Source organism: Epargyreus clarus, unplaced genomic scaffold, assembly GCF_041222505.1.
Source record: "Epargyreus clarus isolate Ecla_fem2 unplaced genomic scaffold, WU_Ecla_fem_2.2 ptg000005l, whole genome shotgun sequence".
In the NCBI taxonomy this organism is placed as follows: Eukaryota; Metazoa; Arthropoda; class Insecta; order Lepidoptera; family Hesperiidae; genus Epargyreus; species Epargyreus clarus.
This window is the reverse complement of record NW_027332213.1, coordinates 12525578-12552189: the sequence shown is the minus strand read 5'-3', so window position 1 is coordinate 12552189 and position 26612 is coordinate 12525578. Positions and strand designations below refer to the sequence as shown.

General features: G+C 34.6%; 2 protein-coding genes across 3 annotated transcripts in view; both read right to left on the bottom strand.

Moving 5' to 3' along the window:
* Positions 1-1962: 1962 nt before the first annotated feature.
* On the bottom strand, positions 1963-11306 carry LOC140742326 (scolexin B). Of its 2 annotated transcripts, none has more exons than XM_073073228.1 (6): positions 11149-11306; positions 8071-8230; positions 5512-5665; positions 4972-5124; positions 3880-4017; positions 1963-3188 (listed from the first exon to the last, which is right to left on the bottom strand). In XM_073073228.1, exons 1-6 carry the CDS (start codon positions 11258-11260, stop codon positions 3027-3029), a joined length of 879 nt encoding a protein of 292 aa, XP_072929329.1. In that variant the 5' UTR covers positions 11261-11306; the 3' UTR covers positions 1963-3026. The 2 variants fall into 2 exon arrangements, with proteins under 2 accessions (XP_072929329.1, XP_072929330.1); XM_073073229.1 differs by having other exon boundaries at positions 8071-8209; positions 11149-11305.
* A 5142-nt stretch (positions 11307-16448) lies between these two features.
* The window catches only part of LOC140742325 (progestin and adipoQ receptor family member 4), a 132934-nt gene continuing 122770 nt past the window's right edge, over positions 16449-26612 (bottom strand). The window contains exons 5-6 of the mRNA XM_073073227.1: positions 22321-22461; positions 16449-19599 (exon numbers count right to left, since the gene is read on the bottom strand). Coding sequence (XP_072929328.1) covers positions 19546-19599; positions 22321-22461 — 195 coding nt within the window. The 3' untranslated portion in view covers positions 16449-19545. The remainder of the gene's footprint in view (positions 19600-22320; positions 22462-26612) is intronic.

Sequence of the window (26612 nt, the reverse complement as noted above, 5' to 3'; positions counted from 1 at the left end):
ATATGGCAACACAACGTTTGCCGGGTCAGCTAGTTATCGTATAAAAATCTCCCATAAAACATTTATGCATGGACATGAGCGGCGCACTAATGTGTGGCCTTGCGACGTCGAGCCCCTGCGGGCGACGCCAGCGACCAGTCAAAGCGCACGCGACGCCTGTGTTATTTGCAATTATTTTTCCGGGATTTTTTACATTCGCATCATCCATCCGCGTTTTAATTAAACTGTCTGTGTGTGGGTTGTTTACTGCATATGCATAGATTAGTAAACATTACTCACTCCTTACAAGAAAATGTATCCAGTTTTGACAATTGAAATTATCACTGTCATCTATTTTCGTGTTTGAAAAATATATAAAAAATGTAGTTTTTAGAGCATTTAGGAATGAAACGATATTATTTCTCCGGACTTTTTCGTCGATTTCGTGTTGTTTTTGCACCACGTAACTGCACCTGTCGGCATTGTTCCGCGTAAATCACGCGATGACAGTCGGAGACGTAATGGGAGAACAGTCAGCCATTTTACGTATGTGTCTTCCTTTTGTGGCTTCCTTCAATTACAAGGCGGTGAGATATCTTTACTAATCTATGTTCCAATGATGAAAGAAATGTCTTATACCAGTGACTGCCTTTCATAAGGTCGGAAGTGATGCGTTTGTGTTGTTGTTGTTTGTGATAAAAGCCATAAGCGAAAACGCGCCGAACTCTGCGTTATGAAATGGGGCGATCATTTTGAGCAGTTATTGAGATTTGTTTTATTTTGGCAATTGTGAAAATCGACTTAAATACTTATCTTAATCATAGTGGTAAGTAATTATCTTTTTATTAAAGACGAGAGGGTAGACGCGCCCGCGCAGCGTATCATTATCGATAGCGCCCGCGCAGTATCCATAATTTAAGATTTCTTACACTAATTTCGTTTAGGTTTACAAAGCAGTTTATTAGTATTCTCCTTGCGTGATATTTATCCTATATATTATCTATCCTATATATATTTCCTATTCTTATTTGGTTTCTTTAATTATTATTTATTGTTTTATTTATACTGCTGTTCACATTAAGCATCCACAAAGCGTCATAATTATGTTCATCTCTTTCTACTGAAAAACGGAGTTACTCAGTGACACACGTACAAGTAAAGAGTGTAAAAAGTGGGTTGTAGATCTCTTTATCCAACGCTGCCGTGTAACGTTTCGGAATTGTTTGGAAGTGTATTATTTTGTATTATTTGCATGATGTGAGAAAAAGACCACGGCTTGACGTTCGAGTTGTATTTACAGATATTACTGAACTCGTTCTTGGGTCAGATATTTTTGCTAATCTGCCCATAGTCATATATTTATGCTCGTGACTGTACAGTTTTTTACCTCTGACACTGTATAAATATATTTTTTATTAATTAAAATACAAAAATATTTTGAACTAATGTTTCTAATATTTTTATTGAGTAATAATGAGTATACATATTGTACACATAGTCAAAGATTTGTAAGAATCCATTTGCACCACTTTGGTTATGCAATTATCAACTCATTGTTTATAGTAGGAACACTCAAGAGGGGATTTCGAGAGTAACTCGAGCGAGGAAGATTATAAGCGCGCTCGAGTGTTTCAAACTGATGATTTTTCTACATTGTCCAATGGACACTACGAGTCTGCGTCCCATCATAATCGTCAGTCTTTTGTATGGTAGGTTCATATTTTTTTAACTCTCGTACGGCTGCCCCTCCCATGCAAACTAGCAGATTAACATATATCCGGCATCAAATACATGTAGGCTGTATACACTATCACACTATCAATGATCTGATGTGCTCGAGTATTTCCTTTTGACTTGTACTTTCACATTTTTGAAACCCTTAAGATATTTCATGACATTATCTACTACATATGGGAACTACTTACCATCACGTAAACTGCTCATATGTTATGTTTTCAACGAGAAAATGAGAACAACATAAAAATCACTTAAATATTTTATTAGATATGTTAGGTTCTAAGTAGATTTAAACTCTTACCTAATTGTCTTGAGAAATATTTTATTAACTTTCACTTTGCATATGGCACAATGTATTCTACTAAATAGTAGATTATCCTATTATATAACATATTTCGATATTTGTAACAAATCATACTTAAGTAAAATTAAATGTACCTAATAACAACGCTCGAGATTATTTTACAATATTTTATTATTTAGGTTTTGTTAATAATAAATAACTCGAGTATCGTTTAATTTATAACGAGTTCATCTGATAAGTACCTACATACTGACAATTTTCTTTAAAAAATATATTAGTCAGTTTCCCATTCAATAAAAATATTATAACATTTAAGTCCTTTTCTGAGAAACAGTAATAAAATAAATTTACAACATTTTTTCTAGTCATATATAATCATCTCGTACATTTTTGTTTTCTAACATTTAGTTTTTAATTTTTTATGATAATGGTAAGATTGAATAACATAACGATTTATTTTACGACTGACTAGTATACATAAAACACAACTATACAACGAGTATACGACTTGCGGCGTGTTTGCATATAATAATCCATGGATGAATTTTACCTGGTTACCTAACAGATACCAAAACCAAAAGAGGCCAAAAACTATTTATGCTTAATTCAAGTTGTGGAACTAATAATATAAAAAAACGGGTTTGATTTTTTTATTCACGCCCACGTCCACGCGTAAGCATTTTAAGTCAATACTTCAAAAAATAAATTAAGCAATTTTATTTGGGATTACGTATGTGATATTGCATACGTTACATATCAATGTAATTTTTAACAAATATCTACATTGAAGTGACCAAATAATTGCTAAGACTAATTTTTTATTTTTAATGATTACTTGTTGATTTTTGATATGTACCAGCAAATCCGGCATTTGTCCAATTAAATATGTCCTCGATACTTTTTTTAACGTGGCGTCATGGTCATACATTCTCCTTCGGTCTATTCTGTTAAAAAAAACTAAACGATCGATATTATTTGTTATCTAGGGTCTTGAGACAAGTTCCATTTATGGTTTTATTTTGGTGACTTGTAGTATCCAGTCACGTGCGGCGGCCACACGCGAGAACACCACGATGTTGCCATTGCGGCACTCGATGGCGTCGTTCTCAACCCACGAAGCCACACCCACGACGTTGTTGCCGTACATGAGGCCGCTACCACTGTCACCCTGGAAAATTGTTTATTTGTTTAGGCACATTGAAATATAACACGTTTAATGCAGATTACACACAGGACTTTTGGAGTTGATTACAGATGCTCCTGAGCAGTCACCATTTAATATGAGGTGGACCGTTAGTTACTTCAATTTTATAAAGTGTTATCTGAGTAACCAAGGGGTGCTCGTCTACTTACTTACTTAATTTTACTTACATGACCATTGTTGCCTACAGAAATATTTATCCAACTCCAATTAAAATATGACTTGTTCATTATATGTAATATTGTAAGGACGAAGCAGTATTCTCTGCTAATATATATACGTTTTATAGACAGATGGTGACCAAATAACTGTAACCACTAAGAATATTTATACAGAACATTGTTGTTCCTGTGGAAAAAGAAATTTCGGTGTGTTCCACCTTTATATTCCAACCATTTAAGTAATACACGTAAGTTATTGCAATCAATTGCACAACGAATGACTTATGTTTATGAATAACGAGTCGATAGCTGTTAAGTGTTCCAGGCATCGGTGCTTGAATTGCATTTCACTGATAGTGAGGTACAATTGGAATTATAGTTATCATCTTGAAATGATTGGTAATTGATATATTAGGTATTTGATATAGATTGGATATAAATATAATCATCGGCAATTTCATAAACTTGCTACAAAGTAGGTACAGTGAGTAACTCACGTTGCAGGCTGAGTCGTTGCGCGGCGGGCGGCCGCGGGTGCAGAGCATGTCCTGCGGGTTGTACTCCTGCAAGCGCGTGCACTCCGCGTCCCCCAGCGTCTTGAGGTCCATCCCGTGCATCTCGTGCCGCATCACTTCCTGTACACAAAGTTCAATTAGCAAATTTACATACAATTGAAATGTCGTAGAATTAACGGAAGGGTGCAGATGCTTGCTAACATAGGCAACCATCGTCAGGAATGCCAATGCATCTGTAATTGGTTTCAGTTAGAACACCTGTTTTATATTATGGAGTTGTTTACAATGGAGTCAATGGGCGGCAGTATTACTTACTGTCAGGGGGGTTACTTAAAACAATATTATTTTATACATACATTGAAATTTCGTACTACAACTTCGTTAAAGTAAGACTGTTTTTGTAATATACAATAAGCAGTTATGTCGGCCGAAATTATTTATTCTTTTTTTTTGCAGGAAATTTACCTTTTTAAACAAAATATGACAATTTCAGTTGGTTTTATACAATGGATAAGCGAAAAATGAATAAGGGTTTAAGTTTGTTCAACTGCGTATGACGGAACACAATCAAGACCGTGGTACGAAAGAGATGACACTAGTTTCCATGTTTCGTTTTCTCTTGGATAAGGAATAGAGAAATATATACGAATAGAATACTCATTATTTTACAACACTCGGAAAAATTAAATAATACTTCTTTAAGAAGGTCGTGGTACGAAACAAAATAATGTTGATGCAATATTGAAATAAAACTTTCTTGAACTATGATGGTTTTTAATACATGGTGGTAGGCCCCCAGGTGGACGGACTTAGGTATGATCAGCAAAATTTGAAAAATATTTTATGAAATCATGCGTTAGTCACATGCGTTGTTAAGCCCCGATGACTATAAGATTAATGTCTCGTGTCTCCTCTATCTTACCACTCGCCTAAAACGATAATACAGTGGTTCTTGATATGTGGCATTGATTTAGGTATATATAGGTGTGGCGGTTATTTTACCGGAATTAAACCTCGAAATTACTCGAAGTTACTTTTGAAATACTTAAGTTAGTATGCTATTGAAAAACTGACCCCGTGATGCTCTGCGCCGTATCCCGCATACCCGACAGGCGCGTCAGCTGGCATGTGGCTAGGGCCGTTCAAACTGGCCGCCACGATCGTCTTGCCGTCGAGCGGCAAAGGCTCCTCCAACTCAGCTAGCAAAAAGTCCCAACGCGCTGCAACCTTTCCAAGAATAAATAAATCAATTATTTGATGGAATCAATCACATTTTTACTCAGTATAGATTAACCGAATTAAAAATCGATAAGAATTCTTGCGTTCTATTATTTTTGTTGTATAAAGTAGAAGTAGCGTACTCGTTTGTACGCCTGCACCTAATGTGGCCACTGCATGGGCGCATGAACATTGATAATCAAATCCAGGTAAGATTAGAATCCGGTGCTATCCATTAAGTTGTATAAATATGTCCCCTTACTGCCCTCTGTATCAGAATACAGCAGTGCTTAACACTTTTATTAGGCAGAAATAGGCGTCGCCGGGATGTCTCTGGAGTCAACGACGAAGGGTGCTATTACCTTCGCATTGCACGAGGTTATCTCTAGTAGGTACCTGTTTTATATTGTAGCGGCTAGCGTCCAGCCAGTAGGGCCCCACGCTGAAGAGCGGGTGTATGAAGAGCTGCTTGACGCGCCGCCGCACACCGCTGCCGTTCTCCGTGTTGTTGGTGCCGGCAAGGACGTCTCGTCCGCCGGTGAATAAAGTGCTGGAAACAGAAACCCAAAAGTTGCGCTCATGATGCCTTAATTTTCGGTCAGGTCCATTGTGAATTGTCCTAGTGACAGGAGGAAAATGGAAGTGCAAAACGGGTTATTTTGAAACCTGTTTTAATTGGTTATTTATATCGTAGTAATCACGTCCACAGTTTTTACCCAGGTAGGTATATAAAAATGAAGTTTTCCTATATTTGTGCCCGCAAAAGTAAATTTGACTTGAAATATTTACACAAAGCCGAACCTATATACAAGTTTTTATGCATAGATATACTTATACCCTGAAGTTCCCGCAGGAAATATCAGACTGTGACAAAGCGAAACGGGTTACCTAGTAGCTTTTAAAATGCCAGTTAATTTGTTATATATGAGGCATTTAATTGTATTCGAATTGATAAAATTATGCAAATTATTGACATATTACATAACAGAGCAGCCATTGACGCAATACAGATGATCTGAGATTAGGTAGGACGAAATGCGGCAATACGAATCGTTTAAAAATGAGATCACTTCGATCATCACAATGGTATTTCGGCGGTCTACGTATTGTAGTCATTTGGATTCGATGTTTTCATGATGACTCTTTGTCTATTGTGTTTAATAGTAAAGGAGCAATTTCGATATAGGTACTGCTCTTCCATTGTATTTTTTTATATTACGTTTTATCCGACGGCAATTTAGGCGACTATTTACACAGCCAGGCAGCCCATAGACACAGCAAAATTCAAATAAAATAAGAGTTCCATATACAGTCCTAGATAAGTATAGATATCTCACCGCCTTGTAATTGAAGGAAGCCATTAAATGGTTTAAACGGCTGACACATTTGTGACAGTTAACACGTGCAAAAACACGATATCGAAGAAAACGTGCGGAGAAATATCGTTACATTCGTAAATGATCTAAAAACTACATTTTTTAAATATTTTTCAAACACGAAAATAGATGACAATGACAATTTCAATTGTCAAAACTGGTTACATTTTCTAATCAGTAATCTTTACTAATATATGTATACAGTTGACAAACGCGGTACCTACTAGTTTTGAGGAATTGAAACTCTGCATGTATTGTCCATTCAGTTGCATCCTACTAATTTTTCTAACTATTGTAGGTGATGGTACCTCACGTGCTTCAAACGCGAAGAACTACATTATTTTGATATATTTATAATAATATAGTCTCTTTACTTGGTTTTATGTATTAGTGTCATACGCAAGGTATGTTAATACTAGGTTATCAAGAGATCGGATAAATACCATAATATATTTTCATTAGGAATTTAGTAACTATATACCTACCTATTTAATTACTTTATTCATGCTGTGCTCAGTCAAGGACAAGTGACATGCGGGTCAGGTTTCAAGGCGTGATGCATTGCTTAATTAAAATAATTCAGAACGATAAAAATAAAAGAGTAAAACTATATATTTTAAACGATTGATTACAGGCACAATTATATTTTACCACGCTTTTTATTACCACGCTTTTATAAGCTTGGGTTGTATGTATGTATGAATGTATGTATGTATGTAACGGAATCTTTGAACTCGATTTTTACCCACTTTGAACGGTCCGATTAATTTAAAATTTTGAACAATTATCAAGAACCGATGACAATACACGATTTTAATTATTTTATCCCATTCTCCTCATCAGGATTAACGATTTTCCTTGGGTGATTTTAGCGTGGTTTCTAGTTTGTGAACTATTAACATTATTAAGATTAACAATAGTCTGTGATAGACTTCACAAAGTTGTCTACTCACTTGTGAGAGTTCTGTTTATATCTGTTCAGAATTCTTAAGAAAAGTCTTTACAGATGGAGATAAAGCAAGTTAACAACATTTTCTTGTATGTAATATCGTAAAACTAACAATGAGATTAGAACTCCATTTTTTTAAAGAGTTTGTCGAATCATACACCAACAAGATTGGAGTAAATAAAGCGAAACGAAAAGTATGAAGGAACTCGTGTTATTAAGTGACTCAATGTACGGCGCGGTAAACAAGGAAAACCCAGAACATGTTTTGACGCAAGCGGCCGAGGTTTCTGCGGCATACGAATAAGTTAATAATCATTGTCACAAAGGATAGCCTTCATATTTTATGACTCTTAGAAAAACCGATAATCCTGACGCTATTAACGAACAACACTGTTTTAAGCAAAGATTAGGTTTTAAGCTTCTCTAGTCCAATTGTGTAACATCTGTCATTCCGGAGGTTTCAAGTTCGACTGCCGCAGCAACAATGCCCCACTTAGTTTTGCTTTGTAATTTTAGTAATAATAATACTAGTCACTGTGTTCTTATTTCAAGAGTGTAATAGACACATATAACCGTGTTAATATGCACATTTCGATGAATGACAAGGAATTAAGTCTAGTTGTAACATACCAATGAGCCGCAGAGAGCACCCATTTCGCGTCGATGATAGTACCACCACAGGTTCTGCCGAAGAGCACGGCAGACGGGAACCGCTCGTTGACAGGCAGCTTCACTTGAGGGATCTGGACCGGTTCATGGACTCCTAGATCTGGAGTACAGTGGTGTTTTTCTAAAGGAACCAAATAGTGCATAGATTGTAATGATAGTGCTGTAATGGGCTACGTGATCGGTGCAATTGAAACAATGGAATTGTTTATAGAAAAACATAAAGGTGAAAATGCGTTACAAAAATTACTCTTTAAAATGTATTACTACCCTAGCATTCTCTTGTAAGCCCCAGTTTAGGTTTTTGTGTGTTCGGTCTTACCACCTAAACTTACAATGGAGTATGAATTCACCATTTTGATGTTTTAACCACCTTTGAATTAGATTAGTATGCTAACCGCTGCGCCATCGATGTCATTGTATAGAATGCATAAATATGCAATATATAGCACGGGTAAATATAAATAACATCTTCGGTGTCTGTTCATAACAAAGGTGATCTTAAAGGTTTACATGTGAGTCACAAACATAACCCGGTTTGACGACTTCTTAGCAACCGTGCATAATGGATCGGCGTCGGCGTTTACCTGCACCACAGACCAACATGAATATAGAGACCCCATCGACACATGGCAAATTACATCCCGAAATTATTTTAAGTATACGAATGTCTTACTCGTAAAATGACCGAATTAAATCTTCGTTCTCTTTTAAGACGCATTCAAAACAAAGCTACTACAGATGTTAAAAGTATTCCTTTGCGTTAAGAGATTAGAACGATTCTGTCTTGTCCAGGACATCTGGATTAGGGCCCTATTATTCGCTTCCAATTCATGAAATGCAGTTTAAAACATTTCTAACAGCCGAAGGTTGTGATTCGCATTGACAATATAAGATAGCTTTCTTCTAAATATCATGTTTTAATTGGAGTCAAATTATAAACATTAAGAATACTATTATTATGTTAACCCTGAACTAAAAGATGTTATTATTTCAAGCAAACAAAAGAGGGTTATTGCTTCTCCATCGTATTATCGTTAAGAACGCCAAATCAACGATGACATCTCTATACAAATATATATATTTATTGCTCTGTGACCTGTGATATTTAATATAATGTGATTCGCAAATGCTTTAGTCACATAATTCACGGTCTAGTCGAATTTCACAACAGACTTTATAGAATATTTTAATTTACAAATTATATATATTATATTTATATATAAACCCGCTCAGAGGAATGTTTTATGAAAAAATTGTTTAGTAGTCTCGGGTTGTAACTAACCCACTCATTCGTTCATTCTTTGAGTTTGTGGTTCAATTTCGGAGGAACCTCACCGATTTCTGCTTTTGTGTTCTACTTTGAAGGAAGGGTAAAGGAGATATAGTTTTCCGAGGCATTCCAATTTAGTCCTCAAAAGAAGCAATGCATCTGTGACCGACCTTAGATAAGAGTACACTCTAGCATTATCTGGGATAGTTCAAGATGTTCATGCGTTGTAGTGGCTACTTAGCATGTAACTGACTTTTTGTTAAGTTTTTATTGTATAGCTAGATATATAGTTTTTATATATCTACCCTCAAATACTGATTTGCGATCCATAGTAGGTTATTAAGACAAAAATTGAATATAACAAAGTTTTTTTTTTCTAGTTACTGTGGTTGCTTTGGACTCTATTAAAGCGAACCTTCTATACTGAACCAAGACATTTCATAACCCTCTATCCTCTTAAACGTAATTGGTTATTCCATCAAACCACTCGGTAACGTCGTCGCTAAAAGTCAAGAAGTAACTAAATTAATTGTTGTTCTTGAGACCGAATAGCTAAGAGAAGTCATCACCCAGTTTTGCCAAGGAGTTTAAGTATAAATATAAACTCGGTAATGGCCGACAGGACGCTAATGACAAAGCATTAACTACTACCTACTGTGGTTACTGAGCCAATTAATTTTTATCGTCGGAAAACGTTTATATGTTTCAATTAGCTGTTTTTCCCGTCATTTGTGGGAAGTTCCGATCGATTTGTTTACTTGTTATTGCAAATTGCAGGAAAATGTGAAATAAATTATGTGTACTAGTCAATCAGGTGCTAATTGATATTATTTTAACACTGCCATTTTTAAATTTGATTCAGTTTATATATTTATTTTAAGACACTACAGTAGATAATTAATTGTATACAAAAAATGTTTTTATTGGAAATACCCATTCGCTCAACAGTAATTATAAGTATGATAACCTGCTGGCCGGGTATCTTGTGTCAACACTTATTATTTATAATAGCATAGATAACACCGAACAAAATGTATATCGGAATTAATACATTACTTAGGGATAATATGCTCACTATCTACTTACTTCTTATCGGGGAGACCACAAGAAGTAGGTATCTACTTATAATGAATAGCTTTAGTCTATACTAATATTATAAAGAGGAAAACTTTGTTTGTTTGTTTGATTGTAATGAATAGGTTCAAAAATTACTGGACCGATTCTAAAAATTCTTTCACCATTCGAAAGCTATATTATCTACGAGTAACATAGGCTATATTTTATTATGAAATATATTTGATAAATAGATTTTGAGGCGGTACAAAGTTTGCCGGGTCAGCTAGTAAGTAATAAAATAAAGGGAAATAAACGTCTTGCGAAGCGCAACAGAACTTACGTGCGTCTAGATATTTTATAATTACACAAGGAAAACAGGAATTACATCATACATAATGTACACCTTAGATTTACTATTTCTTTATTTTTTTTAGCGTCGCACAATTACGTATAATATTATGAGAATAAGGATTTCACGTGCACATGATGTTTTAAAACACAACACTGTTTTGCGTTTAATATGCTAATGAAACACTCGCGAATATCTTCAGTTGTTTAGCACCTAATTGACTTGCTTTAAAATTTTCCCAACGGTTTTTAACGATTTTGAAGACTTGATTCGGTCATTTCTTAACGTACGATGAAGAAAGAAGTACGATGGGTTTAAGTTTTAGTGAATGGATGTGTAAATGTGTGGTGAAATGTTTACTCACTTGGTTTACTAGTGTAAGACTGGACGAGGTTGAGTCCAGAAGGCGTGCGCGCGGCGCTGCCCGCGACGAGCGCGCACAACACGTAAACGACTAACTCTGGGCCGTACATCATTGACTTGTTTACTTTGCAACACGATCGCACGCTTTTATACTCGTACGTTCGTGATTACTATTATCGCATCATACACTCCTAGTGCCGTTAACTTCAGTTTCCTTTAAGTTTACAATACAGGAGGTTGCATGCAGTCCTGTATTGTTTTGGCTAATCAAAGTCATTGATAAACTTGTTGTTCTATATTTTATAGGTACTGTATGAAGCTATAATTAAAGTTGAATGTAAAAAAGCTTAAGTTTAGGTGGGTAGATTATTATAGGTATATTTTCAGGAAAGATAACATTAACTTATTTTATCTTTATCTGGCAAAATTTAAGTGTAGTCAACAGGTGTTGACTAAAATAAAATCAACTTGACGATAAGTTACAGATAAATTCAGATTTCACTTTTATATTTTAGTATAAAATAGAACGAACCTGGATAGCACCATATATTATTATCACGCCCAGGATAAACAAATTACATTTCTATAATGTAAAATTTGGCGCTGAGTTAATATTTTTAGGCTCGTTTATTGATCCAAAATAAGAGAGTATGTAAGAAATATTAAATTGACGTTATATTTCGGAAGCAATTTTGCCAGTAAAATGAACGCGATTTAGAATAGAGTATAATAGAGTAGAAAATGCTTTATTTATAGAGTAGAAATTTTAAAATGTATGCAACATTACAGGTTAAAATCGCTATGCGATCTATGCATGAAAAAGACAAAAGAACGAAAAAGGGCAGTAAATAATATTTAGTTTAATAAATGGAATAATATTCTTAAATTTAAGTTTTCCTTACAATTAATCTATACTAATATTATAAAGAGGAAAACTTTGATTGTTTGTTTGATTGTAATGAATAGGATTAAAACTACTGGACCGATTTTAAAAATTCTTTTACCAATCGAAAGCTACATTATCCACGAGTAACATAGGCTATATTTTATATGAAATATATTTGTTAAATAGATTTTAAGGCGGTACAAAGTTTGCAAGCTCAGCGAGTAACAAATATATCAGATACATACGATCCGCTTAGGATTATCTATGTAGTTTAGGCTGGTAAACATTCAATTTTTTAATCGCAAATGTACAATATGTACCTATATACGTATGTATGAAAAAATTAAAACTAAAGTTTTGTATATTTATGATATTGTACACTAAATAGAAATAAATTAATTCACAGCCTTAAGTACTTACTGTGTAACCGAATAGTTAGTATTTATTTTTAATTAAAAAAAGCTAGAAGTAATATATAAGAAGTAGATAGCAATAAATTTGGTATGTAATTTATTAATGTTTGTTATTCTGTTCATGCTAGCTAAAAATATTCACAGAAAATACTTCTTCATCATTTGAATTAGAAATCTGTCGGAAGTAAGTGTCATAAAATATACTTAGAACATTTTTATTATATTTCATTAGGTTCAAAGGAATTTCATTGTGTTAAAAATAAAACAACAGTGTGTGATTTCAAATAAACTTTTAATATTTCATCAACGTCTACAGTTTGAAACGTTTTATCATTAAGATCAAGATTAGTGCAATATGCTTGACTCGTTTTCTTAAAAAATAACTTTATTACGTTAAAAATACTGGTATATTGCTTATAAATATCACTATTTCGTTTATTACCGCACACAGATTCAAACAAGTTATATATGAATTAAGATTTGAATTAAATATTTCCAATTTTAATCATAATATTTTTGCAAAGTGGAAGTAAAGTGTAGCTTAAAAATATATTAGGTATGTTGTAATTTTCCCTATCCATATGGTACAGTTCATTCGAATTAAATTATTCATCTTATAACTCAGATCTCATTGATTCCTGGAACGATAAGACTGATAAAAGAGGTTAATAAGAGCTTTCCTCTGACGTCTTTGGGAAATCCTTTAGTTGTAAATCTCCATGACGGCGAATATTTAGGCGACCTCTTAGTGGGCCATTTCCCTCATTGCACACACAATTTTTTTTATGGAAATCTAATTACCTAAAAATGAAAATTTTAATCGGTTCATTTACTTTTGAGAACTTTGACTATTTCTGTCTAGCTTTGATTAGAAAAATCGTTTAAATTTTTAAATGAATCAATAATTTTTTGCAATTTATTTTGAATACTTTACCTTTTATTTTCTTTATACGCATCTGATTACATGTAAGCGATTAATCTTTAAATTATAATGGCAGGATATAAAAGTAACGTTTTTATTGTAGACGCTGACATCGTAGCTTGATTTTTGTACTGAAGGTGTAAAGTTAAAAAAATATAATTCACTGAAGTGCCACGGATAAGCCGCCTTATGCCTGATTTCTGTTTAAAATAAATATTTCCCTACAATGAGGCACCCCTGACATCTCTATGTCACATTCAGCTAGTACGGGTGTTTCTTTAAACTATGTGATCAATTTTATGCATTATATTAACCTATTATATTTAACAGAAGTTATTACTACTTTTGAGGAGCTTTACCTATCTTCATTATCAGACTGCACTTTTTATTATTTAGCGTCTTGATCTAAATACTTACAAAAAGTGTTTCAGTATAATAAGTGTAAATAATGAATTATTATTTAGGCAAGTAAACAGTTACGCTGTTTGTCCACCGCCACCGTCACCGAGCCGATACCAATAATTAATTATATTACATACATTTACTTGTCCACCGCACGTCATCCCGGTCGCCGATATTTCGAGTAGATCGGCGTGACCGCTAGATCGTCACGGAGATTTTGACGGGCCGATGTGCCAGCAATATACAACACATTGGAACTTGTCCATACACTGCCGTCACACGCGTGACAGCAGGAACAAAATAAACCGCCGATTTCGGTCGCGGTGGACAAACTATCGCCGTCACGACGTATTAAAATCGGCCCCAAAATAATCTCGTTCTTGGTATCGGCTCGGTGACGGTGCGGTGGACAAACGGCCTTTCAAACATCTTTTGTTTTATAAATATCATCAAAGTAATCTGCCCGCTGAGGTAAAATAATTTATTCCGAAATATAATTATAAGTTCTTTCTTCGAGGATTTACAGAAAAATAACTCTATATGCTATTGTAAATATATAGTTTACTAATTGTAACAATGTATTAATAAAATATAAAGGAAACAGCTAAGTAACTACTGGTGAGGTCGCGGCGACTCCTCGACGATGGTAGTGACCCTCAAGTACACTTCGTGTCCTAAAATACTATTATAATAGTAAACAAGACATTAAAACAGCTGAACTTGACAAAAGTAGATACTAAAATATTATAATTTGCAATAAAAAGTAGCGTTAATGTCGAATTTCTATTTATTTTTCCGACGTCTACTACTTTTGTCAAATTTCGTAACAATTGTCTATTTATTATTGCTCGTCGTAAACTATCTAGCTACTGGAATTACCTTACTAATACTAGTTTAAAGAATGGTCTTGAAAATGGAGACTAGATTTATAATGAATACTTCATAACAATCACGTACAATCATCACATAGACAGTATAAAAAACAATCCACCAATTTTATTCTACTTAACATATGGTATGTGTATTACATGAAGGTAATATTTTTTCATTACATTTAGTACTATTATATTTTTACATGGACTTAATGGGTAGTCGCATTTTATACCGACTGAACCTTGATGGAGGTAAGAACTACTGGAATATTATTATACAATAAAAAGAGAATTACTAACATATGACTTAAATTATATACATACCGTAAATTAACTTTTAATATTGTACATAAGGTAAATCAAATAATATATTTTAAGACATAATGATCCTTATCTATAATTTACTTAATAATATAACCTAAACGAAAATATTGGAAGAACAAGAATTTTCTTTCAGCACCTGAGCGCAATGAAAGAATATTATTATATTTATATATGACTTGCGATGTCATTTTCAATTCCACTCCTTAATAATGCTGGATATATTTACAAAATATCGTCAATATGACTACCAAGAGCGTGCTAGGAAGGAGACAGGTACCGTTTGTTTTGCTGCGATGAGTATGAGAATATGAATAACCAGTTGGTACTTCAAACAAAAAACCCGCCTTCAAAACGTAGGTGTGGCGCGCTCACGTATATTAAATTTCAACGTATATTATTTTGTTGTTTCTCTTTAACATGATTATGGTGATGTATCTTTTTGGAATCATGATGAGCTCCTTGATTTGACACCCCTATTGCGGGATTTAAGAAGCTACCGTAAACAATTTAATGGCATAACACAAATTTATCCGACGGTTAGGAAAGTATGATAATAATAATGATTATTGAAGAATAATCATAACAAAAACATAACCAAAACATTCCTTGCTATCAGGTAAAAATAATAAGCATCATAGTATAAACATACTCAGAATTGCAAAATACTTCAGTGTACCTATAATTTATCCTGAGTAACGTGCCGGCCAGCGGAGCGGCGAGCGGAGCGGCGAGCGGCGGCATGCCAAGGATCGCCATGGTGGCGACGGTGGTGGACGTATTTAGGACTATTTAAATTTAGGTTTAAAAAAATTTCGCCTTTGCCTTTATACGAGTGCGTTCTTAGCTCAAGATATGATTCAGTCAAGAATAGGAGTGCACTCACTTAACCAAAAAAGAAGAGAATTTGACGAATTTCACACTCTTTGTTATGAATACAGGAAATATACCAATTTTTCTTAATATACGATAGCAAGTCAATGACAAATTGTTTCGTATCCATACATTTTAACTTAACGCGCGATTAAAACAAAATTATTTGTTTCAAATACGTCCGCCGATGCCGCCGTTGTGCGACATTTGTTTTAACCGCTCGACTCCTGCCGCGCCGTTCGCCGCACCGTCCGCCGTGTAGCTCCTAGCTGTGACCAGCTTCATATATTGTCCTACATTTGTTTTCGCCGCTCAACGCTCACCGCGCCGCTCGCCGCCCCGCTCGCCGCCCCGCTCGCCGCGCCGCTGTTGGCTGTGGCGAGGCGGTAAAGACCGATATATTTTTTACGTTTTAAATTTATTGATAATGGTCTTAATAATGTAAATTACATAAGCTAATCGGGGCACGTTTGTTTTGATTCTGATTATTTCCATTATCACAGGCATGTATTATTTACCAAAACTAACGGTACCTTCGGATGTTTTTATTTTATATGGGAATATTATCAAATTTTCCAAGGATTAAGATTAGGATGAGTATGGATGAGCAAAACGTTCGAACATTTTCTATTTCACTAGCTACTAATTTTCACTTTTAGTTTTTGTGCTAGGGGCGCATTAGTTCGCGGATAAATTAACTACTTATTTCGTCGCTGCTGCCGATGGACATGTGCGATAGACCCCAATAAGACAATATTTCTACCTGAGGTCTATTACGTATTCGTATGACGTAGAAACAGTAATAGCGGCAGACCTGCTGCAGCTACGTGGATTTTTACTACCTTTAAAATGTATTGCTTTTTCTGCAGCTGGAAGTTTGCCAGTTTTTCTTTTGTCTCATATGTTCTTAAATATTTTTATGATTTCATTATAATGGGACAGAACAATGTTACTTTAGGGCTTGATCAAAAGTAATTAAAAACTAAGTATAATAAGACTGTATATCGACATTTGAAATTTAACAGTTATTTGAATTTCAGAGTTTTATTATAATCTGGGAACTCGCTGATCAGTATATTTTTCCATTTTATAATTTATTAGTACCCTTACCATATATTTTTACGTTTTGACAAATATGACTGTTTTGGTATTTGTCTACGTATTTACCCATTCAAATTCCAATCAGTGCCCTTAGCGGATTGTATCAGAACTATAGTGTCAGTAACGTAACATTAAATGTCTAAATTGACATAATGTCGCTTTATGTTTTGCGAACATGTGAGGCAGGCAGAAAGACTTGAGCACTTACTTATTGTTACGTTTACTCAGTCTACTAAGCAAACGGAACAGAATAATGAATAGAGTAAACGTAACGTAATATTGTGGGATGTTTGGAAAACTCATTGTAAGGGTACAATATGTGAACGCTGTAGCTGACGAGTATGTAAAGCTACGAACGATTCGACGAATCTAATGCACCCCAGCAATACCCAGCGGTAGCGTTAGTGCTTGTAAACTACTTTCTCTTCGCCGAGGACTACTAATATACAACTAAATCTACACTTCTACTTTAAATCTATAAACATTGGACACGCATGACGCGGAGGGACAGATTTCAAGAGCAGTTTAAATGTTCTTTGTAATTAATCCACTAGATAAAGCCTACGAAATGTGAAGACATTATTCGCTTTCAAGTTATCTTAATAATTGTACTCGTAATCTTATCACTAGGCATTTATACTATCGTTAACGGAACGTTACCTAATTTACTAACTAATTTATTGTTAATACGTTCTTAATCGTCGGGAGCATTAAAATGTCTTAACACGCATGTAATAGAATGACATTCGATAGGCCGTGATATTGTCCTCAACAATTTTACGTGAACCATAAAATGTTCATTAACGCGATCCTAATTTATTTTCCATTTCTATAAATTAATTATGAATGTAAAACAATTGACAATACTTCTACACTGTTCATTGCGCAAACTGTTCATAGAAGGGTGGATAATACAACCTTAATACTTATATACATTCATTATTATACATTGCTAATGTATACTTGTATAGTGGAGAAAAACATGGATATGCCTCGCATTTATGAAATATATTACTTTGGGTAATTTTATTAAGTTGTTTCAGAGTCACAATTGAAATATTAGCTTTAAAATCAGTTTGAAAAACGTAAATAATTCATTTAGTATAACTAATTTGAAAATATGAAATTTTATTTTAAATTAAGAATATAATCAAATGTAATCCAATTTTCAATGGTAATAGTGTGTGTTGTTCTAAACTCACGTGTGTTAAATGATTAGACACGTGATTCATTAATTTGTATACGTGTAATTAAATGTTATACCGGTATTTTAATGTTTACAATCATAAAAAGTGTAACTAAATGCAATTAACAGATATCTTTCGAACTTGTTAATGTGACTGACGAGACCATTTGGAGAGAATATTGTTTATTTATCGGAGGAGGGAATTCTTAAAAAACTAGTTTTCTAACATGGTACTGGAATTCCTTATATTGCAGATGTGAGTAGCAAATATTTGATAGATTAAACAAGTTTATAATAGATACACAAATAAGAGCAGTGTCGTAGCGTGGACTAATCGAGTGAGCACTTTTAGTACTTGATGTTAGGATTTCATAGATAACACAATAAACGTATGATATCAATAAATAAATGATAGTCTTGATATAGATTATTCAGTAAATTAGCGAGTAAGTTACTTAGTTTATTTAGTGCTCACAGGCATAGTTCACTGCGTTCAGCTCTGAAATCATCACGGGAATCGCACTGAGAAAGGCCTTTCAGCGCGAGGCTGCGGGCAAGGAGCCCTTAGCCCACTCCTACACCACTGATGATATACACAATACACATGAATGAATTCATAATATTGTTGATTGTTCAGGATGTTGGTCAATTCAGAACTGACGTCAAATTCTGGAATTTATTTTTAAGTTTTTCAATGTAGAATCCGATGTGATCTGACATCGGATTCTACATTGAAAAACTACATCGAACTTAAGACTCACTCACTCCGCTGGCATGGTGAGTCGTACACGTAGTAACTATTTATTAATCTGTGGTCGTACCATATCGGCGCTTTTGAGATATTTATAAAAAAAAAATGATATTCTTAGGCTTTATTTGTAGGAAAAGTAAACAGAGTTTTTTAAGTAATAGGAAAAATAGTTTTTCTGGGAATATTCCAATATGCTATATGAATACTATAGGCAAGAGGAAGAACGCCCAAAAATTCAGATAAACATGACAAACTGAAGGCATACATGGTACAAGTCGTACGAATGGTATGAATAAGTCATTTAAAAGAAATAACAAATGCCAGGAAAGTAAACCAAAATTTTGCAGCGCGTTTTTTTACAGTTGAGTTGTAACCTGTTTTCCTATATTACAAAACAATTATTTAGGTCACGATACATAAATGCAAATTCACCGTTTCAACAACGTGTCGTGAGCAGAACATCTCACAGTCTGCCTAAAGAATATTTATTAAAAATGTACATACATTAAGGTAAATAAACACTTCTGTAATTTGATTTGTGTGGTCGAGAGGAAAGTGATAAAGACGAGACGATACGTCGCAGAGTGGTCGTCGGTCGTAGGAGTCGTAGAGGTCGAAGGGGTGGTCGTAGGGTTCGGAAGGGGGATGAAGGGGATGATCGTGGGGGAGGGTCAGAGCTGGTGGCACTGCACGCGCGCCATCCACGCGAGGTCCCGAGTCGTCACCTGCAACACAATACTAAAGTTCTGCTAAATTCCCAAAATAACTATATTAGTGTAGCCATAGATTAGTAAAGATTACTCACTCCTAACAAGAAAATGTACCCAGTTTTGAGAATTGAAATAGTTGCGTAAAAAAGTTTTGCCACGTCTCCGTGCTAAAATGTCCTTAAAATATTTCAAATAATTATTTATTTATTATGTAAATCAATTATTTATTCATAAATTTTCTCTAAAAATGTTTTTATTTGTCAAGAATTCAAAAAACGAGCTTACTAATAAGCCATTTGTGGCTTCATTCAATTTCAAGGCGGCGAAGTATCTATGAGTGTAGCAAATAAATCAAGTTCACTTTTCTGTATCTGTGAGGAGGTGGTCTCTCTCTAAATTAGTTAGTAAAACTGCATGACATTACTTAAGCGATTATAGCAAGGCCGCGGCCAACCTTATCATCAGGCACCTTCTGTCGTTTTTACATCTTTACCGAATAACAATGTTCCTAAAAGTACTCCATTTACTGACTTCATATGGTCGCATTCTAAAATTAGAACTGTTATCCCTCTCCTATGAAATCGGGCAATAGCGACAAACGACAATAAACACGTGCAAATACGTGGGCGTATTTAAAATGTTAAATACATAGTGGCATTTCATGAATATGATTATAAGTAGATCTAGTCGATTGAAATATTACGTTTTTTGGTCCTCAGTCTGTAGGGGCGCAACTTTTGTTTCGTGGCCGCCATCTTGAAAAAGGGATGCAAATCGTTTTCACGCTCGATCTGGCAAACTATTCGTTGCACAGAAAATTTGTAAGAACAATTATGGTGTCAAATTGAATTATCTACAACTTTGATTCTATAACATTTTGTAGTAGAAGTAAAAATAACAAAGTTAATAATGAAAATAGATCGAAATTAGTTCCTAATCGCGCACCGATGTCGCCTGTGGCATGCTTCATAAGGTCATACGTACTCGTAAATTGTAGTTCTGTCACTTACCGCACCGAGTAGGTACCATGTGACCTAGCGGCAGGGCCGGATTTAAGCGAGGGCAACCGGGGCGGCAGCCCCGGGGCCTCCACAAAAGAGGGGCCCCCACAATAGAGACGTCGGAATTTTTCTTTTAATTCCGACTAGTAAACACTAGTAAAAAATCTTTTCCTTTGATATTTTTTTCGCTGTTTTACCTTTATCTACAGTACTTTGTACAAACATGAATACTAGAAGAATCTACCTGTGTTTCACAATAAAATATTTATTGAAAAACTCAACTGAAAAAATTGTTCATTTTATTCGGAAAATAATTTGGGACCGGGGGCCTCCACTCCTTTGTTGCCCCAAGGCCTCTAGACTTCTAAATCCGGCCCTGCCTAGCGGTTTTGAACAAATATTTTCCTGATGTTGTTTTGCGCTACAGTTAATTTGATAACGGTTTAATAAAGCATTGGAGGACCACAATAGGATTGTTATTCACTGGATTAACTATAAGGCTTATTTTTATTATGTAATATTATTAACTGCTAATTAATTTAATCCGGTTTGATGCGAATTACAATTGGGTTAATGTTATGTACGTTTATGTTAATATTTGGTGTGTCATAAATTGCACAATAACAAGCAACTAACTCAAATGACAAATCTATTGCTTAATAAAATCAGGTGTGGGTTAATTAAACATTTTATTAGTTTTTAGATAGTTCATAGATATGTCTTCCCCAATTTCATCTCAAACTCTATATTTTTGGGAGACTTTTAGCTGTGATTATGTTACAATTAAGGCCACCTTTTACATTGATTTAGAATTTTATTCTATGTTACTTGAACTCCGACTAGGAAACAGCATACAGTCTACCTGATGGCAAGTGGTTACTGCTGCCCATGGACACCTGTAACCAGCTTTATATAGAACAGAAGTTTTATTTGAAATACTTTGATAAGTAAAAGATACTTCAGCGCCTTAAAATTGGATGAAGCCACAAAAGGCTGATGTGTCAGTTTGTTTTGAATTCTTGACAAATAAAAAAACATTTTTAGAGAAAATTTACGTATAAATAACGAATACTACATAATTTACGTAATAAATAAAAAAGTATTGAAAACATTTTAGGGAAATTTTAACACGGAGACGTGGCAAAACTTTATTTACGCAACGATTTTAATTCTCAAAACTGGTTAGAAGTGATCTATCTGTATATTTTACTCATCTAAGCTGAAACCGGTCACAAATCCGTTGCCACTCCTCAGGGCTAAGATGATCGTTTCATATTTAAGACATCTACACACGTCTACGTAACACTATTTGCCGCTGATAATAAAAGATGCGACCGATTCACCACCTGTACCGGTTGAGGTAAGTGAGAATCACGAGGTATTCTAATTTCGCCCTCAGGACTATAATGTATAGGTACATGACCACTGGAAAGACTCCTCTAATATTTGGTGATTACAGTACCCTTACCATGAGTATTTACGTTTTGACAAATATGACTGTTTTGGTATTTGTTTACGTATTTGCCCATACAATTTCCAATAAGCGCCCCTAGCGGATTGTGTCAGAACTAAGAAATCGTATGGACCAATACGTAAACAAATACCAAAACAGTCATATTTGTCAAAACGTAAAAACTCATGGTAAGGGTACAGATGACTATGGCGGCGATGATTTATTATCAAGCATCGTTTGCGTTTGCATAAATGGACTTCTGTAAGAGAACAAGAGTGTCACCTGGTGCATGGAGTACACGGCCAGCACGACCAGCACGTGCATGATGTTGTGCGAGTTGAGGCAGCGGTCCACCGTCCCCGGGAACCACTTCTCCGGGATGTGCAGTGCGCCTATCACGCCGCCGCCGAGCGACACCGCGTCCTGGAATATGTTACGGACAGGTCAAGATTTGAAGTTTTGAGAGTTTTTTTTACAAAATAGAAGTAGTGGACCAGCATGCAGTCCACCTGATGGTCGCTAAACCTAGATGCGCCGCTAAACCTAGGGAAGCTGGTACGCCTCGGAACAGTATGTCTCCCTTACCACACCCTTCAAACTAGAAAACAGCAGAACTTAAAACTGCTGTTATTAGCCAGAGATAGGTGTGGCGGTTGTGCCACCGGACCCAAAAAGCATTTTACCACCTTCAAAATGGTAGTGAATCCTTCGACATTTGGCGCAGGAGGTATCACCAATTCGGCTTTATAACAGTAGTGTTAAGTGCTGCTGCGTTCTTGTTTTGACAAGGTATACTTATTTAAATATGTTCTAGCGTAGTCTTCAGGTGTAGCAACGCACCTGTGGCCGTCCTCGGATGCCTTTGAAATACTTTAAAGCAGGAGGTTCTCAGAAGGCGATCACCTATTAGTTCGGCTTGTATTATTTAATATCGTAATTTAAATGGATAATTTACGTCGTTTTCGCATGAGCACATGAGTTGTTTTAAATTTTAATAATTATTTTTAGGGTTCCGTACCTAAAGGATAAAAACGGAACCCTATTACTAAGACTTCGCTGTCTCTCCGTCTGTCACAGGGCTCTATATCTGGAACCGTAATAGATAGACACTTTAATTTTTTACAGAGGATGTATAACGGTGGCCGCTATAATAACAAATACTAAAAATAAAATAAAGTTGAATATTAAAGGGGGTCTCCATACAAAAAAGGCATTTATAATTCGTTTACTACTATAACTGCTATATATATAATAAATACAAATAAGAACAATAAAACATAATATTTTAATATGGTTTTATAAAAAAAATATATATGAATTTTTGGTGGTACGGGAGCCTCCATGTGCGAGTTTTACTCATACTTCGCGAAATATTTAACTCGGAGAAGGAAAAACGTAAATACAAGAACTTTATAATTTGTAAATATATGGGGAAATAACTCGGAGTCTGTCAATAGATCAGTATCTAAAGTTCAAAGTAGAATAATATGACAAATTCATATTTTATTTTATTTTCCTCGATGATATTTCTGGGTATTACCAAATCTTCCCAAGAAACAGACGTAGATATTTCGGTTGTTGTTAGGAATGTATCAACACGTAGTTCTGCCGATTCAATACCTATAATGATATTTATAAAAAGATATTGATGATACTGATATTTGATGATGACACAGTTACGGAAACTGCAGACTTTAAAAGTGTAAAAAGTAAAAAGCTTTGGGTTTACAATAAAAAAATTAAATAGTTTAATATACAAACAGACTAAGTTATAGCCCGCGTCAAATTGCTAGTCCGCTCTGAAGTACTTGCGAGCAGGTGTAGTCATACAATTCGCTATGGCGACGCGATTCATTTCTATATTCAGAGCGGACTAGCAGTTTTACTCGGACTATACTTACATACAAAATATTTATTTAGAATTGTAAATAACGCAATTTGAAAACTTTAATTTAACAAAACGTTTATTGACATTTTTTTTTAATAGTAATTAAATAAAAAAAAATAGTTTTATTTCGTTGGCTGGCACGTTTGGTGCATTTAAACAATTAAAAATATGTGTATAGACAAATTAATATCGCCGATTTCAATATAACATCGGATGCTACTAACGAGTAGGGTTGGTGACCGCAATAGATAAAAAAGATACTGTTACCGAATTTAATTCAAACATTTGGAACCCTTGAATTTAATTCAAACATTTGGTAATTTGGGAAAAAATATTTTACACAGAATTTTATAAGAATAAGTTCTATCAGTATGCAGATTACATTAACGCTATACTTTTTATTTTATTTTTTTAATAATAATTGAGGAAATTTTACAGACTTCCCGGATAAATATGAGTGTTATGAAATTCCAAACTATTCTAATTTTACAAAAATTAACCATTATAATTCTATCCTGTTAAAATGTACATATTATAAAGTATTTTATGGGGATGTGCAAAAAATATATTTTTGCCTTGACCATCGAGACTTATTTATAATTTGTGTTGGAAGTTTGCCCTTTACTCTCGAAATAGGGCCGCCCGTCTCCATATTTCATGCGGTTAAAAGGATGGCCCTTCGTCATGCGATACATGTTATATATTAAATATTTCATAATAAGCGACTGTAAAAAGTGTTAAAAAATAAATTCATGTACAATATTTCTGTCTTCTTACCAGCCAACCATTTTACCTATTTAAAGCAGTACTTTATGCGAAGTATATTATACTCCATTATCGATACGAATAAGACTATCTGATATTTTACAGAAAAGCAACAGCATTGTTAATTACAACAAGTATATTTGTAATCCTGTATCGCATATCATGCCTTACAAGTGTATAAGAAATTAATTATCACTTGCTACTTATAACAGTGAAAGATAATATACTCGTAATATAGTATATAGGCACTCGAAATTTGCAGTATGTATTACTAAGGCCACTATAACAACAAGTCTAAATATATATAACCCAAAAATGACTGACTGACATAGTGATTTATCAACGCACAGCCCAAACCGCTGGACGGATCGGGCTAAAATTTGGCATGCAGGTAGATGTTATGACGTAGGCATCCGCTAAGAAGGATTTTAAATAATTCTACCCCCAAGGGGATGAAATAGGGGATGAAAATATTACTTCGATACGCTAGCGAAGCCGCGGGCAAAAGCTCGTTTAACATAAAGAAGGTTTATGTATGTTAGTTTTTTTGTTTATCTATTGAATCGTAATTGGTAGAAATTTCAAATTTTCACAATGAATTATAAGCTTTTTTATAGCTGCAATGATAAATAATAATACGAAACCATTATTTAAAAAGGTAGGTATAGTGCTAAATATTTGGTGGTACGGAACACTGTGTGTGACTTCGACTCGCACTTGGTCTATTATTAGGTATTTGTATCACATAGTATGTACTAAAAAAAACATTGTACATTGATACTGATTGCGATAACCTTCTAACTTCTACGTACATTCTTGGTAACAGTGGAATTTCCATACACAAAAGATTTTCCGTAACGTATGGGGATAAGTTAATAATAATAACACACATCCCAATGATATATTAGTTATTATATCAATGCCTAGCAGTACCCGCGGCTTCGCCCGCTTTTTGTTCAATCATAATAAAATATAGCCTATAGCACTCCTGAATACTGTAGCTTTCTGATTGTGAAAGAATTTTCACGATCGGTTTGGTATTTCCAAAGATGAGCCCTTACAAACAAACAATAAAAGTTACAAACTTTACGTCTTTATAATATTCATAGATTAGTAAAGATTACTCTCTCCTAACAAGAAAATGTAACCAGTTTTGATAATTGAAATTGTCACTGTCATCTGTTTTCGTGTTTGAAAAATATTAAAAAATGTAGTTTTTAGATCATTTTTTTTATAATATAAGAGTAGCAGACGAGCATGCAGTCCACCTGATGGTAAGTGGCTACTGCCGCCCATGGACATCTGTAATCAACCCCAGATAGGATTAGATATTCCTACCTGAGGTCTGCCACAGATGCGCCGCTACCCCTGAGGACTAAGCTGGAACGCCTCGGAAAAGTCTGTCTCCCTTACCACACCCTTCAAACCGGAACACAGCAGCGCTTAACACTGCTTTTATTAGGTAGAAATAGGTGTGGCGGTGGTGCCGCCGGAGTCGAACCACAAAGGGTTCTACCACCTTTATTATTATGCATTTTCCATACACTTTCTCTGACGGATATTTATGATATCGTTATAATAGAATCTGTAACTTCGTTCGTCGAATATTATTACTTATTTTTTCTTTGAGAATTATATAAATCTCACACAAACTATTTATTTGTTTATTTTTCATTTTTAAATAATTTTATTAGTCAATTTAATTTTACTGTTGTTATATTTTTTTTAAAACGCTGGGAGTTTATAAAAAATATTTGTCAACGGTAACAATCTGAAGTCCACTATATGACCTGTGCCAAACAGTGAGCCAACGACGTCGAATATGTGGTTTCATCGCGTAAATATGTACAAACTACAAACTGTGTTTATTATTTTTTCATGACCCTAATTACGGAAAAGTTTGTTTTCCTCCTGAAAGCAT